The sequence below is a fragment of the Triplophysa dalaica genome, unplaced genomic scaffold (genome assembly GCF_015846415.1).
Source record: "Triplophysa dalaica isolate WHDGS20190420 unplaced genomic scaffold, ASM1584641v1 Contig2, whole genome shotgun sequence".
Classification (NCBI taxonomy): Eukaryota; Metazoa; Chordata; class Actinopteri; order Cypriniformes; family Nemacheilidae; genus Triplophysa; species Triplophysa dalaica.
Window position 1 is genome coordinate 622,366 of NW_026622636.1, and position 16,756 is coordinate 639,121.

Consider the following 16,756-nt stretch of genomic DNA (forward strand, 5'->3'; position numbering starts at 1 on the left):
ACATTTTGACTTTATTCTCGTAACATTTCGACTTTATTCTCGTAACATTTCGACTTTATTCTCGTAATCTTGAATTTATGTTATTTTTAACGTGGCACTAAAACGCCATGGTAGAAATACAATAATATCATTCATTCAGGAAAGTTTAAAGAAATAAAATGCTCTTGCAAGTAGGATGTCTGATTGGGAAATGTTAAATGTACTTCTTAAACTGGCCTTAAAAGTTAAGATAAAACGTCCAAACGGGGCCTCACAATTCTCTCCCGACATGAATATAATTCTCTGCGAATTAATGCAGCTTCCTCTTCTATGGGTTCCTGAATAAACGAACATGCTATTTTAAGTTCTGTGTGACTAAATAGAGCGCGATAAGGAACATGAATCAATAAACAAATGATGTATGTAATTTCAACACCGCTCGCGCTTCGAAAAGGAGGCGGAGATTGTAACAAACCCTGGGTTTGCGGAATAAAACCTGCTCCCGACCAGGTTAGGTTCACGGAGTAGGTTACTCTGGTTACTCACTCGGAGTATAAGATACCTCGATTTCTGAAATGGGCTTGACTTACTCCGCGGTCGCGGGTCTGACATACCTCGCGTTCTGAAACCAAAAACCCTGAGTATTCCGTTTTCTGGGGTTGACTTACTCTGAGTTTGCACTTACCCTGCTTTCTGAAACGGGCCCCAGGAGTGCTCGATGGGTTGTCGATGCAACTAGGTATACAACAACGAGTAAACATTTAATGTAAAACAATGTGTACATACTTTATAGCCTTTTATGTGATTTTACAAATGTTTAAGAGCGACTCTGCAGCAGATGGCACGAGTTGTTGATATAACACAAATTGACTGGTACAGGAGTGCTCGATGGGTTGTCGATGCAACTAGGTATACAACAACGAGTAAACATTTAATGTAAAACAATGTGTACATACTTTATAGCCTTTAATGTGATTTTATAAATGTTTTCTTTGCATGGACCTTTAAGGAAAGCACGGCCAGATAAAAGACCAAAGATGAGCTGTCAGGGCAGTGTTTAAAACACGTCTGACTTTCAGCTCCCAGAGCCCGTTACCCGGTTCAAGGGTACTTGATGAACTGCAATCAACAGATGGCATCGTCTCCAGATATAGGACTGAACACCCCTGCATCAGAAAGGTGCACTGAACCCTAGGCCGACAGAACCCTGTAAGCTCTTGATTGTCTGCGAAATGTCACAGCGGGCCTACTGTAAAACACCATGCAGTTTGCTCGTGCGTTGTAGGTATGCAGATTGGCCTTGAGCAGGGTAAGGAATTCCGTGAGACCTCAGCAAAAGCTGCCAATCTTCTCACTGCAGATCTAGTCACTCAGTCCTGGTAGCGCAACTTTGCCGGAGGCATGTTGGCTAGCCGTGATCGTATAGTGGTTAGTACTCTGCGTTGTGGTCGCAGCAACCCCGTTTCGAATCCGGGTCACGGCAGGGCACCACGTCTTATTGAAGTCCTGCCTTTCCCTTTTTGACATCGTCCTCTTTGCAGCACGACCTAAACCCAGAGGCCCTGGAACCTGTTGTAGTCGTGGCCGAGTGGTTAAGGCGATGGACTTGAAATCCATTGGGGTCTCCCCGCGCAGGTTCAAACCCTAACGACTACGGCCGCTTGAGAGAGAGAAGAAGATCAAGCCTTTATAGACTACCACGTTTTTCTTTAAGAGCGACTCTGCAACAGATCAACGTGTTGTTGATATAACACAAATTGACAGGTACAGGAGTGCTCAATGGGTTTTCGATGCAACTAGGTATACAACAACGGGGTAAACATTTAATGTAAAACAATGTGTACATACTTTATAGCCTTTAATGTGATTTTATAAATGTTTTCTTTGCATGGACCTTTAAGGAAAGCACGGCCAGATAAAAGACCAAAGATGAGCTGTCAGGGCAGGTTTTAAAACACGTCTGACTTTCAGCTCCCAGAGCCCGTTACCCGGTTCAAGGGTACTTGATGAACTGCAATCAACAGATGGCATCGTCTCCAGATATAGGACTGAACACCCCTGTATCAGAAAGGTGCACTGAACCCTAGGCCGACAGAACCCTGTAAGCTCTTGATTGTTTGCGAAATGTCACAGCGGGCCTACTGTAAAACACCATGCAGTTTGCTCGTGCGTTGTAGGTCTGCAGATTGGCCTTGAGCAGGGTAAGGAATTCCGTGAGACCTCAGCAAAAGCTGCCAATCTTCTCACTGCAGATCTAGTCACTCAGTCCTGGTAGCGCAACTTTGCCGGAGGCACGTTGGCTAGCCGTGATCGTATAGTGGTTAGTACTCTGCGTTGTGGTCGCAGCAACCCCGGTTCGAATCCGGGTCACGGCAGGGCACCACGTCTTATTGAAGTCCTGCCTTTCCCTTTTTGACATCGTCCTCTTTGCAGCACGACATAAACCCAGAGGCCCTGAAACCTGTTGTAGTCGTGGCCGAGTGGTTAAGGCGATGGACTTGAAATCCATTGGGGTCTCCCCGCGCAGGTTCAAACCCTGCCGACTACGGCTGCTTGAGAGAGAGAAGAAGATCAAGCCTTCATAGACTACCATGTTTTTCTTTAAGAGCGACTCTGCAACAGATCAACGTGTTGTTGATATAACACAAATTGACAGGTACAGGAGTGCTCGATGGGTTGTCGATGCAACTAGGTATACAACAACGAGTAAACATTTAATGTAAAACAATGTGTACATACTTTATAGCCTTTATGTGATTTTACAAATGTTTAAGAGCGACTCTGCAACAGATGGCACGAGTTGTTGATATAACACAAATTGACTGGTACAGGAGTGCTCGATGGGTTGTCGATGCAACTAGGTATACAACAACGAGTTAACATTTAATGTAAAACAATTTGTACATACTTTATAGCCTTTAATGTGATTTTATAAATGTTTTCTTTGCATGGACCTTTAAGGAAAGCACGGCCAGATAAAAGACCAAAGATGAGCTGTCAGGGCAGTGTTTAAAACACGTCTGACTTTCAGCTCCCAGAGCCCGTTAACCGGTTCAAGGGTACTTGATGAACTGCAATCAACAGATGGCATCGTCTCCAGATATAGGACTGAACACCCCTGCATCAGAAAGGTGCACTGAACCCTAGGCCGACAGAACCCTGTAAGCTCTTGATTGTCTGCGAAATGTCACAGCGGGCCTACTGTAAAACACCATGGAGGAAACCGGCGGCACAAGGTGCCTTTTTGAGGTAGCGTGGCCGAGCGGTCTAAGGCGCTGGATTAAGGCTCCAGTCTCTTTGGAGGCGTGGGTTCAAATCCCACCGCTGCCAGTGGGTCTTTGCTCCGCTTGGATCGTTGTGAGTCTAGTTTTCGTCTTACCTCCAGAGCCACATTAGCTGGTTAGGGTGTGTTTGATGAGGGATGAACCTGCACTCACCTGTTGTACTCAACAAGCCCCAACCCGAGAGCCTACACTTAGAACACGTAGTTACAACTCAAGAGCCCGGATAGCTCAGTCGGTAGAGCATCAGACTTTTAATCTGAGGGTCCAGGGTTCAAGTCCCTGTTCGGGCGATGTGTTTCCACTCTGTTAGTCAGCTTTACCTTGTGAGCTCTTATGGGCCCTCCCTCTGTTGATAAAAATTAAATAAACAGTTTGCTCGTGCGTTGTAGGTCTGCATATTGGCCTTGAGCAGGGATTTCATCGAGCACATGCGTAAGGAATTCCGTGAGACCTCAGCAAAAGCTGCCAATCTTCTCACTGCAGATCTAGTCACTCAGTCCTGGTAGCGCAACTTTGCCAGAGGCATGTTGGCTAGCCGTGATCATATAGTGGTTAGTACTCTGCGTTGTGGTCGCAGCAACCCCGGTTCGAATCCGGGTCACGGCAGGGCACCACATCTTATTGAAGTCCTGCCTTTCCCTTTTTGACATCGTCCTCTTTGCAGCACGACCGAAACCCAGAGGCCCTGGAAACTGTTGTAGTCGTGGCCGAGTGGTTAAGGCGATGGACTTGAAATCCATTGGGGTCTCCCCGCGCAGGTTCAAACCCTGCCGACTACGGCTGCTTGAGAGAGAGAAGAAGATCAAGCCTTTATAGACTACCACGTTTTTCTTTAAGAGCGACTCTGCAACAGATCAACGTGTTGTTGATATAACACAAATTGACAGGTACAGGAGTGCTCGATGGGTTGTCGATGCAACTAGGTATACAACAACGAGTAAACATTTAATGTAAAACAATGTGTACATACTTTATAGCCTTTATGTGATTTTACAAATGTTTTCTTTGCATGGACCTTTAAGGAAAGCACGACCAGATAAAAGACCAAAGATGAGCTGTCAGGACAGTGTTTAAAACACGTCTGACTTTCAGCTCCCAGAGCCCGTTACCCGGTTCAAGGGTACTTGATGAACTGCAATCAACAGATGGCATCGTCTCCAGATATAGGACTGAACACCCCTGCATCAGAAAGGTGCCCTGAACCCTAGGCCGACAGAACCCTGTAAGCTCTTGATTGTCTGCGAAATGTCACAGCGGGCCTACTGTAAAACACCATGGAGGAAACCGCCGGAACAAAGTGCCTTTTTGAGGTAGCGTGGCCGAGCGGTCTAAGGCGCTGGATTAAGCCTCCAGTCTCTTTGGAGGCGTGGTTTCAAATCCCACCGCTGCCAGTGGGTCTTTGCTCCGCTTGGATCGTTGTGAGTCTAGTTTTCGTCTTACCTCCAGAGCCACATTAGCTGGTTAGGGTGTATTTATGAGGGATGAACTTGCACTCACCTGTTGTACTCAACACGTCGCCGCAACTCAAGAGCCCGTATAGCTCAGTCGGTAGAGCATAAGACTTTTAATCTGAGGGTCCAGGGTTCAAGTTCCTGTTCGGGCGATGTGTTTCCACATTGTTAGTCACCTTTACCTTGTGAGCTCTTCTGGGCCCTCCCTCTGTTGATAAAAATTAAATAAACAGTATGCTCGTGCGTTGGAGTCTACACATTGGCTTTGAGCACATGCTCAAGGAATTCCGTGAGACCTCACCAAAAGCTGCCAATCTTCTCCCTGCAGATGTAGTCACTCAGTCACTTTGCCGGAGGCATGTTGGCTAGCCGTGACAGTATAGTGGTTAGTACTCTGCGTTGTGGTCGCTGCAACCCCGGTTCGAATCCGGGTTACGGCAGTCCTTATTGAAGTCCTGCCTTTCCCTTTTTGACATCGTCCTCTGCAGCAGCACGACCGAAACCCAGAAGGCCTGGAACCTGTTGTAGTCGTGGCCGTACCCTCAAGCGATCGGACAGCAAAGCCATTCCTAACGATTCGTTACAATTCCTAACACATTCTAAATAAGTCCTAACAAGTCCTAACACATTCTAAATAAGTCCTAACAAGTCCTAACACATTCTACTTAAATCCTAACACTTGCGAAATAATTCCTAACACAAGTTGTAACAATCCGAACGCTCTCTTCTGATTGGTAGAAATGGGGCAAAACGAACATTGGCCGAAACATTATCATTTGTGTCGTCCATCCCAGCGCTACGCGAGACAGTTGGGATTATTTTAAATCACATAAACATTTTAATCATTTTAAAGTCTTCGGATAGCGTGCAGGTGAGTCCATTATCACTTGAAAGAGAATCTGATTGTAACGTTGCTTAGTTTGACACTACGGTTTCATCTAAACCGGTTAAATTGTAATTTGTGGTTTAACACTTAGAAATTAGAAATCGCCATGGCCATTCATTTTGCAATAGCAAAATGCCTTAGGTATATGTACATTAAGTTACAACAACTGTAATAATGTGATGGTGATGATGATGAATGTCCAAATTCAGAATGCCAATGCGTTTAGACAATTTTTGGTTAAATCCAATTGCACTTGTTAACACTAACATGTATATTAAAGGTATATTAAAAGAATTAATAACTGCCCATTACACAAACAAACCCGTGCATATGATATCTTTGGGCAAAAGAATCCCCTGGAAATGTGGTTTTCATAAGGTATGTAATGATAAGGTATGTGATTAAAAGGAATGTGATGATAAGGTATGTGATGACAAATGTGAAAAACTCGCCAACACAAGGGTGAAATGTTCATTTTTTGAGCTGTGAAGCCTTGGGATAATTTACCCCAAAATTTTAATTCTCTCATGATTTACTAACTCTGTAGTTATTCCAAACCTGTATAAACTTATTTGATTGGTTGAAAACAGAGAAAGATATTTGGACACACAGACTAATACAGATTATGAACAACTCTAAATTAAGTATATTATGACACAATATTGTTATACTATCCCTTTTCTTATGTTCATCAATTCTGCATTTGTTTTATCCGTTTTATTTATTTATTTGATATTTAAGAGATGAATTATTTTATCCAGCAAGAATGTAAATTGATTTACAAAGTGATAGCAAGGATGTAGATGTTTACACTTTTTTTAACAGTCAGCTGAGCAGACAGTTTTAGAGACGCAGGCAGCCCCACAGAGCAGTGAAGCCTCCAGTCAATCCCCCCAGCCCAGTGCAAGCTTCAGTGCAGGTTTCAGTCAAGCCCCACAGCCCAGTGCAGGCTCCAGACCAGCCCCGCAGCCCAGTGCAGGCTTCAGCACCGCCCCGCAGCCCAGTGCAGGCTCTAGACCAGCCCCGCAGCCCAGTGCAGGCTTCAGCACCGCCCGCAGTCCAGTGCAGGCTCCAGACCAGCCCGCAGCCCAGTGCAGGCTTCAGCACCGCCCAGCAGTCCAGTGCAGGCTCCAGACCAGCCCGCCAGCCCAGTGCAGGCTCCAGACCAGCCCGCAGCCCAGTGCAGGCTTCAGCATCGCCCCGCAGCCCAGTGCAGGCTCAAGACCAGCCCCGCAGCCCAGTGCAGGCTCCAGCCCAGCCCTGCAGAGCAGAAGTTCAATTAAGTGTGCTCTTTGTAGCGAAGATGTTAATGTGGATGGTTTCAGTGAACATCTTTCAGACAACCATGTCCAAGAATGTTGTGATCAGTGTGGTGAAAAAGTCTGGGGTGCAGTTGGACTGTTTAACCACATTGACAAGCATCATCGTTTGATTAGTCTTTCAGATGGGGACAGAACATCTGTGGATCCAACATCATCCATTGCACAGTCATCTGCATACATCGAAGACCAGCAAAGAGCTCCACAAACTGCAGTACAAACACCATCACAGGACATTACACTAAGGCCTCCAGAAGTAAATTGGCTGAGTTTTTCTCCCCAACAGTTCTGTCGAGTGCTCAAACCAGCAGACCAAAAGTGGATAGCTCAGTGTCTGTATGACACCACAGGACGACTGAAGCAGCAGTTTCCACAAAACTGGTTTCATCCACCGAGTCCCAGCAAGCCTATTACTTCAACTCCTGATCCTAGCAGTTACTTTAGGCAGAGGATGTTTCTGTGGGCACCAATGAGGATGTGGGGTATTCCTCTGAAATGTACACGGTGCAATAGGAAGATGCATCATTCAGGCATTTATACTAAAGTTAGGGATGTCATTGATGTTGACTCCACATATTACTTAATTGGAGTGGACTACCCTCGCTGGAGTAAATGTATGATACCTGTCTGCCCTTGGAGTTCAGAGATCCTTAAACAGCTGGATCCCTCCCACAGAAAATAAATTCCCCGCTGTTCTCACCACTCACCTTGCCCTTGACAGGAAGTGTGCGACTTTGATGAAACCAAGAACTGCAGGAAACAGCTCCAGTTTCTTGAAACAAGTGCTAGAAGAAATTCATAGTGAGGAGTGGGCAAGACGGAGTATAGACTACCTGACAGACTGTGAGCTCCACAAAAAGAGATGTGCCCTGACCCAATCGGAAGTGGTTTATGAGCAGCCCCCGCCTTTTCGCCCCCTACCGCTGGCACAGTGGTTTGAGACTGCCCATGCCGATGAAATCCTGAATCACCTTGATGAGCTTAAGGGTGTTGTAACATCAACATATGGTAGCATCCTGAAGCTTGATTCTACCAAAAAGGTAAACATAAATACACATAAAGAGCCAAATGCATGTTAAATTATATTGAATATACCAAATTGTATTATCTTAATGCATTTATACAGATTACTAAAAAGCTTGCTGGTGGCATTGCTGACACTGCTACCTGGATGACCAACATTGGTAATGAATTTGGCCAAGTTCTGAACTGTGTCCTAACCACGGGTGAGGGAGCCGGCTTAGATGACTTGTGTCAGGGCATTGTAAAGTGATACAGGGATGCTAGGGAGCCAGATCCAGCTGCGATTTATGTTGACAGGGACTGCTGCAGCGGGACAGGTTTGTCAACTTAAGCCATTACTTAACAGGAATGTGTGTGCATTTATACATTTCTAATCCATATAAGCAATAATTTTTGGCATGTGTCTCAATGACAATAAATCATAGATCGGCATGTTTCCCACTAATTTAGGAAAATGGTGTTTAGATGGCTTTTTTAGGTGTTCATATTTTGTTCATGTTCGTTCAGATGCAGAACCCTCTAAAAGCCACCTCTGTCAAAAATGAGATTATAATGTTGATGAGTGAATGATGAGTGAATGCTCTCAAAGTAAAGTATATGTTACTCAAATAATCTTGCTTCAAAGACTTCTAAATAACGCTCAGCCCATTCTGAATTATCTGCTATCTGCTATGGAACTGAACCTAGGAGCCTGATAAAAATGTTTCTTTAAAAGAAGTGAAATCTGACGGATTTAGAGGCTTAAGAGAATATTTATAAATAGCATTAGCATATTTTTAAATGATACAAATTTAAATCTAAGAAGATGTGTAAACTCGCTCATTGTTTCTCATTGGTGTAGGTGTTACTCCAGTTCTTACCTGGTTTCGACCTTGGAAGTTCAAAGTTCGCCTTGATGTTTTCCACTTCATGCGACGGTTCACTGCTGGTCTTACAACAGAGCACCATCCACTGTATGGCACTTTCTGCTCCAAGTTGTCCAGTTGTATCTTTGAATGGGACAAGGATGACTTCTCTCACCTTAAAGAAGCGAAAAAGAACATACTTTTTAAAAAAACTTCAGGGGCATATTCCAACAGAACTGACCGACACGACTGGTTTGCGCCTCATTAATCCAGAGAGCATGATGCACGTTTGGGAGGTACAACAGAAACAATTTACCCTGTATCCAAGACCCGCCTGGTGTTCAGCTTTACACAAAGCTGGGCTCTGGGTTACAGAAGGGTGACAAGGTTCTGGATGTACTGCGGTGTGGCAGAGGGTTCCTCTTCTCTTGAAAGCTTTCATCGCCATCAGTGCACTTTCATTCCAGGTATGGTAACAATACCAAGAATATCATGTCTGTAATTAAGTAGTGTTGTCACAATAAAGGAATTTCTAAACTTTGGAAGAATACAACAAAAAACAGTTTAAATACGACTTAAAAAAAAGTAAAGTAAAATAAAGGAATTCAATTTCCACAGGTTGAGTTAACAAGTGAATTAGCTTTAATTGGTAGTCAGCTTTGGAAGTTCGTAGAGGGGTTTATAATGGTATTTTGACAATGTCACACATTTTTCCTTACAGGGTGGAGATGTAATGCTGTACATACTCAGATGTACATGCTTGAGGGTGCATCGAGATGGAACATCAACCGGGCTCTTCAAGCTGTGGACATGAGTGGTACATCACAAACTAAAATCTATGTTGTACGTTTAATGTCCCACATTAATGTCCTCAGCAAAAGACTCCTCGGATGTGCACTCCTGCAAGAATTCATAACCCATGGGAAACCCACAAGTAAGATTCAATACTGTACATTCTCTTACTATAGTAATACCAGGCTTTGCTGTGAGTTTGAATGCTGCCTAAACGCTAACCATTCATTCCATTTTTAATTCATTCCATTTTTAATGGAATGATCATTGCTGTAACGGTGGTCATATCTATTATCTATCTATACTGTTATAAGATGTGTCTGTGTGTTTTCAGCGTATTTGGTTGAGTTGTCTATGTGTGACTTTATTTATTTTATGTATTTTTTTTAAATCACATTTTTTTTTATTCATTTCCAACACCACATTCATCACATTTACTGTATGATTTAGCCTGATATATTCCTCTTTTTACAATATGATGCCTCTTTTTGGCAGATGAGCGTATAGCAGTGGAGTACTTGTTGGCACAATCTGGCAGAGGAGACCTACTTTCTCCACTGGAGCCTGGTGAAATCACTCTGCCAGAGATGCAGGTTGAAGTTCAGGAGGATGAGTGTCTGGATGTCACAATATGTGATGCAGCAGACATCAGTTTAAAACACACGCACTATTGGCAGTTCCAGCAGTCATGAGGATTTATTGACCTCTTCTCTGGTAATATACATTTTCTTGAATTAAATTGAATTGCATAGGAATGTTAGCTTATATGAGCAATACATGAGTTGTTTTATAATTTATATATTCAATTTAAGTAATGCTCTACAATGTTTAATTGGTATACTTACAAATGTTCAAAAATTATCTAGGAAACCCCTGTTCCAAGTGGTGGCTCTCACAGTCCTGACATTGAAGACATGTCCTGGCTGGGCCCAGCACATCATCTCTGGTTAAAGACTCTAATACGTGATGCTTATGCTTGTAATTGTGAAGAACAGTTTATCAAAGAACTGTAATCCAGGATTTCGTTTTTTTTTGGCAGTGGATAACCTGGCAGGGTACCTTATTAGCCTCAACCGGACTATCACTGCTTTGTCAACCAACGAGATAGCAGAGATCTTGCGGTTGTATTCGTGTCTGCATGCTATTGATCAGTCCCCTTCCAAGTATTCCCTTTAAGTGCAAGAAAAGGATCTTGCCAGGTCCTTGGAGAGCTTCTCGAAAGCGTAGTGGCTCAGCCCCTGGTCAGCAAGCAGCTGAGAGGTGAGTTAAATTGTGGGTGCACCTGTGTTAAAGGACATTTTTACAGTCGTGTGCCATCATAAAATTATCCCTCACTTTTCATTTGCATAAAATAAAAATTCCTAATTAGTCTGTATGTTTATAAAGCTCCAATGAACCATAGAATAACATACAAAATGCATTAAATGCATTGTTTTATCCACAGACTATTCATGACCCATGGCCAGGCAGCTCAGAGACCTGATATCAACAGGATTTCAGAATGCATCGCACTCAAGCTTTTGAAGGAATTCAGGGAAGCCAGAAACAGACCTAAAGACAATAAGGGCAAAACCTTTCCAATTACACAGGCAATTGTGATGATGTATTGTCACATCAAGCAGCTGCTTGAAGACTGCCGAGAGCTGCTCGACAAGACCAACCTGGTGCTAGTTACAATCAACAACACTACAGTGTCATCTTGGTGAGTTGGTTATTGCCTTCCTAATTTCACTTTAGTAGCATATTCCTTATAACAACTTCTAAATTAACTATTAGTTTGCATTTGTTTAGAATGGTTTAATTCACAGTGTTTATATAACTCTTGAACTGAAGATGTTTTTTTTTTTTAAAAAGGCTTCTTGACCGACAGAAACGAACTGATCGGGACACCTTACTGCAAGGAGTGGAGCTTCCCCAGCAAATTGGTATAGCGAAGGAGCCACTGCCAAAGCCAAGGGAGCTCCCATCTGGACCTGTTGAACATGGACATGTTCCCATTGAGTTCAAGGAGCCTGAGAATCGGGAGGGTGAGGCAGTCATTCGTCAACGTAAATATGCACGAAGTGGAACTGCAGTGTCTTCAAATGCACTCACAGGCACTGGGCTAGGAGACACATCTCCATATGACACAGACTATTCTCCTGCTGCACAGAATAATTTCTTCTGTCCTGAGGCACAGGACTTTCCTGGGTGGAATACCTGGTCTGAGTGTTCTGATTGGTCTTTTTCACCCGGGTATCCGTCATCAGCTCCACCCCCACCTCATGGTTGGTCTTCCGTTGCACCCATCCATTATCAGCTCCACCCCCACCTCATGGTTGGTCTTCCGTTGCACCTGGGCATCCATCATCAGCTCCACCCCCACCTCATGGTTGGTCTTCCGTTGCACCCGGGCATCCATCATCAGCTCCACCCCCACCTCATGGTTGGTCTTCCGTTGCACCCGGGTATCCGTTACAGCTCCACCCCCACCTCATGGTTGGTCTTCCGTTGTACCCGGGTATCCATCATCAGCTCCACCCTCACCTCATGGTTGGTCTTCCGTTGTACCCGGGTATCCATCATCAGATCCACCCCCACCTCATGGGTGGTCTTCCCTTCCACCCGGGTATCCATCATCGGCTCCACCCCCACCTCATGGTTGGTCTTCCCTTCCCCCTGGTCAACAGCCATTAGCTCTGCCACCACCTGAAAACCGACAACGTGCATGGAGGCTCCACAAGGCAGCACTTGAGGATGAACAGCGTGTGGCAAGAGGGGAGCCACCAAAGAAAAGGCAAACAAAAGACGACTACCACTATCAATCCAAAATCTGTGGCAAGTCAAGAAGCAAAATTACTGGTCATACTCAGCTTAGAGGAAAATGGTACTGTCCAGCGTCGGGCCAGAGCATTACAGAGTGGAAAGACTCTTTGTAGGCAACAAACAAACATTACCATACCAACACCACATTATTTTATTTTTTTAAGAAACTTGTCTTAAATCTAGTTACAGTAAATTTTTAGTAGTGTATTAGGTTAACAGAATTTGAAGGATAGCTCTCTCTATTTCTTATTGTATTCTAGTTATTGTATAATTATTGTTAATATTTAATATTGTATTTAATAAATGTTTACTATTACATCTAATGTATCTCATATATATAAGGATTTTGGAAGTGTATATTAGATTAGATTAGATTAGATTCAACTTTATTGTCAGTACACATATATAAGTACAGTGTAACGAAATGTAGTTTAGGTCTAACCAGAAGTGCAATTAGCAAGTGCATGATATACAGTGTGAATAAATACAGAATACAATATTAGGAAAATACTATACAATGGGCATAAAAATACTATTATGAAACTATTATGAAAATACTTTACAGAAGGAATGTTCTATGACAATATGACAGTCGGTATGTACTATGGACAATATATACAGAAGGCTATATACTGTGAACATTAGTGTACAGGTGGTTATGAACAGATAACAATTTAGACTATACAGTAGTGCAAGTGACTTAGGTGTGCATTGATTATAGACATTAGCTATTAAAGTTGCAGTGCAATAGAAAGTTAATGCGGTTATTAAAGGTATGGTGCAGTATATGAGTTAATGCAGTTATTGAAGTTATAGTGAAATAGATCGATTTAAAAAAAAAAAACATTACAATTACTTGGATCTAAATGGGCACTTAGGTATTTTGTTGATAAAATTGAATACGTTTTTTTTACCTTTTGTAATTATAATATTAAATATACTATAATTTTACTTCATTTTTTGCTCAATCTTTCTTTTCCCCCTTCTTCTTTCTTTTTTTTTCTTTTCCCCCACCATAACAGTCCATTTTGCCCCATATTTGGCCGAGTGGTTAAGGCGATGGACTTGAAATCCATTGGGGTCTCCCTGCGCAGGTTCGAATCCTGCCGACTACGTTTGCGGTCTATTAAGCTCAGATGTTGATTTGTATCTCTAGAGGCGAAAGAGCAAACTTCATCTCGGCCGAGCCCTGTGCAGCCGTCTGTTAGCTCGCTTTGATCGTGTGGTTGGTTAGTACTCTGTGTTGTGGTCTCAGCGAATCTGGACCGAGGCAACTTTTTGGGGGGGTTGAATAAACTGCTTCCCGCTCGCTTTGGAAATGTGTTGGTGGCGAACGCCTTCAATCGGGCGAACAACGCACTGCAATTTGTTCAAAAAGAGCCGCGCCAAGCACTTCTTCAGCTGTTCTTTAGAATGTTTAAACCCAGCTCATCCAATCACTGCTACTACACGTGCAGAGAAATGAAAAGTCTTTCCGACTTGCATTGAAAATGTAGGGTCGCTACTCCGATTCTTAATCTCTTGGAAACAGTTGCAGTCCGTATTGCGCTTGCTGAGGTGTCAGGCATGGTCCAGCAGTCAGGACTCCTGTTTTCACCCAAGCGGTCCGGGTTTAACTCCCGGCTTTAGAAGCCAAAGGCATCTTTTCTTTCAGTGTGTTTGCAAAGCCGTATTGTTTTAGAGTAAGACTCTGTTGAGTAAGCTCCACTGGCGGGCCTCAGCATTTTGGGGTCAGAAAACTACAGCTGCTCGCCACAAAGCTTTCATCCCTGGGTGGGCTTGAACCACCATCCTTTCGGTTAACAGCCGAATGGGCTAACCGATTTCGCCACAGAGACAGTTGTCAAGGATTTTGCTTGGACAAGTTGGACAAGTTGGACAAGTTCACGTTTGTTGCAAGTTTATTGTCAGCACCTGCTCAGATAGGTAGAAAATCTTCTGCGATGCACTTCAAATGTGTGATTGTTATTTCGCTTCCTCTGTGCTGGGAAACAGTTGAAGTGCACGTCGGCTCCAGGTCGGAAGGAGACAGCTAAGGCGTCCCATATGGTCTAGCGGTTAGGATTCCTGGTTTTCACCCAGGCGGCCTGGGTTCAACTCCCGGTATGGGAATTACCATTTTCTCAGTTGGTTATTTTCAAATGAAAAAGCTGCTGTTTCACGGTGAGGCTCTGACGAGTCAGCTGTGTAGGAGGTAAAAACAAATAGCCACTTATCTCGTATATCAGCCTTTCTTGGCACCTTCTACATTTTAACTCCTTTGCACAATCCAAACTCGAGTGAGCAAACAGTCTTTAACCTTGTATTATATGGTGCGTCCTGAGGTCTCAGGCAACAAGTGCTGGACACAAAGTGCTGCGTTCTGGGTGCCGACAACTGAAAAGTACAGAAGGTACATCTGGGACAATTTTTACGAGATGTCTTTACACTATCTTGACGTTTTTAACCACACCTCTACATGAAGAAAATCTTAAACATCCAAAAGAGCTAAAGTGGGCAGTCATGTGGGTACAAAAAGCTTCCTTTGGTTCTAAAACATAATCTCGGTGAACGACTTCATAGCAGCATCACAACACTGTTTGTACTGCATTTGTGAAAAACCATCTGGTTTTCATCTTTTTCATTCCAATGTAAATTTTAACACTTTAAAAAAAAGGTCATCATGCAGAAAAGGGTCATTTTTTTTCCTGGAAGGGTAAAGGTTGCGTTTCGTAAGGGACCGCTGGGATATCTTCTGCAGGATCCAACTGACCAGGCGAGAACAATAAAAAAACAACCTATCTTTGCAGGACAAGTCGGCACCAATTAAGCTGGAGCTTGTGAGACAAAATGCTCTGAATGTGGTCCGTCAAAGAGGAGGTGATGCCTCAGACCAAAAAGAAGTTTTTGGTGAGTACATCCTGCAGTTTGGGAAATACAAGGGGAAGTCCTTCCGGTGGCTCCTTGAAAATGATGTGGGGTACACCATCTATCTGATGAAGAACCTTCAGCAAGAAGAGGCTGCAGGAGTCACAATGACCGAGGGGCACAGCAAGAGCAGCCTGGTCTCTTTTATGCAGTACGCCCACAGCTTTGAGGAGATTCTGTCTCTTTTACATTACACGTCCAAAACTCCAGCTGCAACAGCGGCATCACCAGGCGACGATCAGCTGGTTGGTTTCGGAGCTCGTGCCAAGAGTACATGGAAGGAGATTTGGGACGGCAGAGCTGATGGTTACGCGTCCTTTGTAATGGGGGCTAAGTGTGTCCGAGGGACACGGATGCATAAACTGCAACAATACCTGCTGAAGCAGCAGCAGTCTGCCCGTCCGCATGTTCCTGCCACATCTGAGCCCACAGGTCAGTTGTTATTTCCCCTCATTTGGCCTTCAGAAGAGAATCTTTACATTTATGTCAATAAGTATAAACATACTTTGTGCTTTACAAAGAATAAGGTAAAGTATGAAGTTACATTTGAAAAATTCCAAGTGCAGCGTAAAAGCAACCTTTAACTCTTGTTTGTCAACCATACAGAGATGGATGAAGACGCTGAGCTGGAGACTGCAATGCTGAACATCACCCCTCTAAGCTACTGGTGCAGTGTGAGTGTTTTTTTTCTTAAATGATCTTGTATTAAATAAGTTGATATATTTAATAAATGTTCCCTAATTTTTACATTTGTTAGCGCCAGCATCATCTGCGTGCTCAGCTGCTGAAGTGAAACACTCCACAGAAACAACGACAGGTTTTTATTCACTTTAGTGTCAGCACTTTTGTGTTGATGAATTATGAAATTAAATGTTCTCCAAAACTGAATATGAATTTTTTTTGTCTAAATGTGTCAGTGTGTTGGCCGTGTGTCACTAACAAATCTGTGTGCTGTTGGCATTATACTAACTGTTCAAGGGGCTATGAATTGATTCCCCCACCACGATGAACTGATAAACCCCCATTCTGGGTAAGTGCTCACTTTGACTGTAAACTTATAAATATTTCAGTTTATTAATACATGAAGACGTGCATGTTCTTGTAATTACATTGTTTACATTCCCTGTTTAGTTTAAAATGTTTGTGACATTATTTGAGAAGGCTTAATGCATCATTTCATTCATTCTATTAAAGTAAGCAGATCTCTTAAGACTATTGATATTATTAACAAGATGTTATGTCTTGCAGAACCATCTACTGTCCTTTTGAAACCACTGATGGTCACTAGAAAGGAACTGCGTCTGTCTCCTGTGGATGGTAAACACATTTTATTTCCGCCTCTCTGATCATATAATTGTCTTCTTTATAACTTTGAATTGAATTTTTTTCTGACTTCCTTTTTAAAGCACCAGCTGTGCCAGCTCTGAAAACACCAGTGCCCTTCCTAAAGAGCTGATGTTTTTGT

General features: G+C 43.2%; 1 protein-coding gene and 11 non-coding genes across 12 annotated transcripts; 11 read left to right on the forward strand and 1 right to left on the reverse strand.

Moving 5' to 3' along the window:
* Nucleotides 1-1,553: 1,553 nt before the first annotated feature.
* On the forward strand, nucleotides 1,554-1,635 carry trnas-uga (transfer RNA serine (anticodon UGA)). The gene has a single exon. It is a non-coding gene; the product is annotated as a tRNA-Ser (tRNA).
* A 647-nt stretch (nucleotides 1,636-2,282) lies between these two features.
* Nucleotides 2,283-2,354, forward strand: trnah-gug (transfer RNA histidin (anticodon GUG)). The gene has a single exon. It is a non-coding gene; the product is annotated as a tRNA-His (tRNA).
* A 91-nt stretch (nucleotides 2,355-2,445) lies between these two features.
* trnas-uga (transfer RNA serine (anticodon UGA)) lies at nucleotides 2,446-2,527 on the forward strand. Its single transcript has one exon. It is a non-coding gene; the product is annotated as a tRNA-Ser (tRNA).
* Nucleotides 2,528-3,227: 700 nt separating this feature from the next.
* On the forward strand, nucleotides 3,228-3,309 carry trnal-aag (transfer RNA leucine (anticodon AAG)). Its single transcript has one exon. It is a non-coding gene; the product is annotated as a tRNA-Leu (tRNA).
* A 171-nt stretch (nucleotides 3,310-3,480) lies between these two features.
* Nucleotides 3,481-3,553, forward strand: trnak-uuu (transfer RNA lysine (anticodon UUU)). The gene has a single exon. It is a non-coding gene; the product is annotated as a tRNA-Lys (tRNA).
* A 407-nt stretch (nucleotides 3,554-3,960) lies between these two features.
* trnas-uga (transfer RNA serine (anticodon UGA)) lies at nucleotides 3,961-4,042 on the forward strand. The gene has a single exon. It is a non-coding gene; the product is annotated as a tRNA-Ser (tRNA).
* Nucleotides 4,043-4,572: 530 nt separating this feature from the next.
* On the forward strand, nucleotides 4,573-4,654 carry trnal-aag (transfer RNA leucine (anticodon AAG)). Its single transcript has one exon. It is a non-coding gene; the product is annotated as a tRNA-Leu (tRNA).
* Nucleotides 4,655-4,793: 139 nt separating this feature from the next.
* trnak-uuu (transfer RNA lysine (anticodon UUU)) lies at nucleotides 4,794-4,866 on the forward strand. Its single transcript has one exon. It is a non-coding gene; the product is annotated as a tRNA-Lys (tRNA).
* Nucleotides 4,867-10,764: 5,898 nt separating this feature from the next.
* On the forward strand, nucleotides 10,765-12,271 carry LOC130416215 (uncharacterized). The gene is made up of 3 exons (XM_056742265.1): nucleotides 10,765-10,839; nucleotides 11,024-11,281; nucleotides 11,434-12,271. The coding sequence occupies exons 2-3, from the start codon at nucleotides 11,031-11,033 to the stop codon at nucleotides 12,269-12,271; spliced, it is 1,089 nt and encodes a 362-aa protein (XP_056598243.1). The 5' UTR covers nucleotides 10,765-10,839; nucleotides 11,024-11,030.
* Nucleotides 12,272-13,414: 1,143 nt separating this feature from the next.
* trnas-uga (transfer RNA serine (anticodon UGA)) lies at nucleotides 13,415-13,499 on the forward strand. The gene has a single exon. It is a non-coding gene; the product is annotated as a tRNA-Ser (tRNA).
* A 649-nt stretch (nucleotides 13,500-14,148) lies between these two features.
* trnan-guu (transfer RNA asparagine (anticodon GUU)) lies at nucleotides 14,149-14,222 on the reverse strand. Its single transcript has one exon. It is a non-coding gene; the product is annotated as a tRNA-Asn (tRNA).
* A 202-nt stretch (nucleotides 14,223-14,424) lies between these two features.
* Nucleotides 14,425-14,496, forward strand: trnae-uuc (transfer RNA glutamic acid (anticodon UUC)). Its single transcript has one exon. It is a non-coding gene; the product is annotated as a tRNA-Glu (tRNA).
* The last annotated feature ends 2,260 nt before the right edge of the window (nucleotides 14,497-16,756 follow it).

Excerpts from the sequence above, each read along its gene's own strand:
- LOC130416215 (XM_056742265.1), top strand. The coding sequence starts at position 11,031 with ATGACCCATGGCCAGGCAGCTCAGAGACCTGATATCAACAGGATTTCA. Across the intron at positions 11,282-11,433 it reads AACACTACAGTGTCATCTTG|GCTTCTTGACCGACAGAAAC; the intron begins GTGAGTTGGTTA and ends TTTTTTAAAAAG.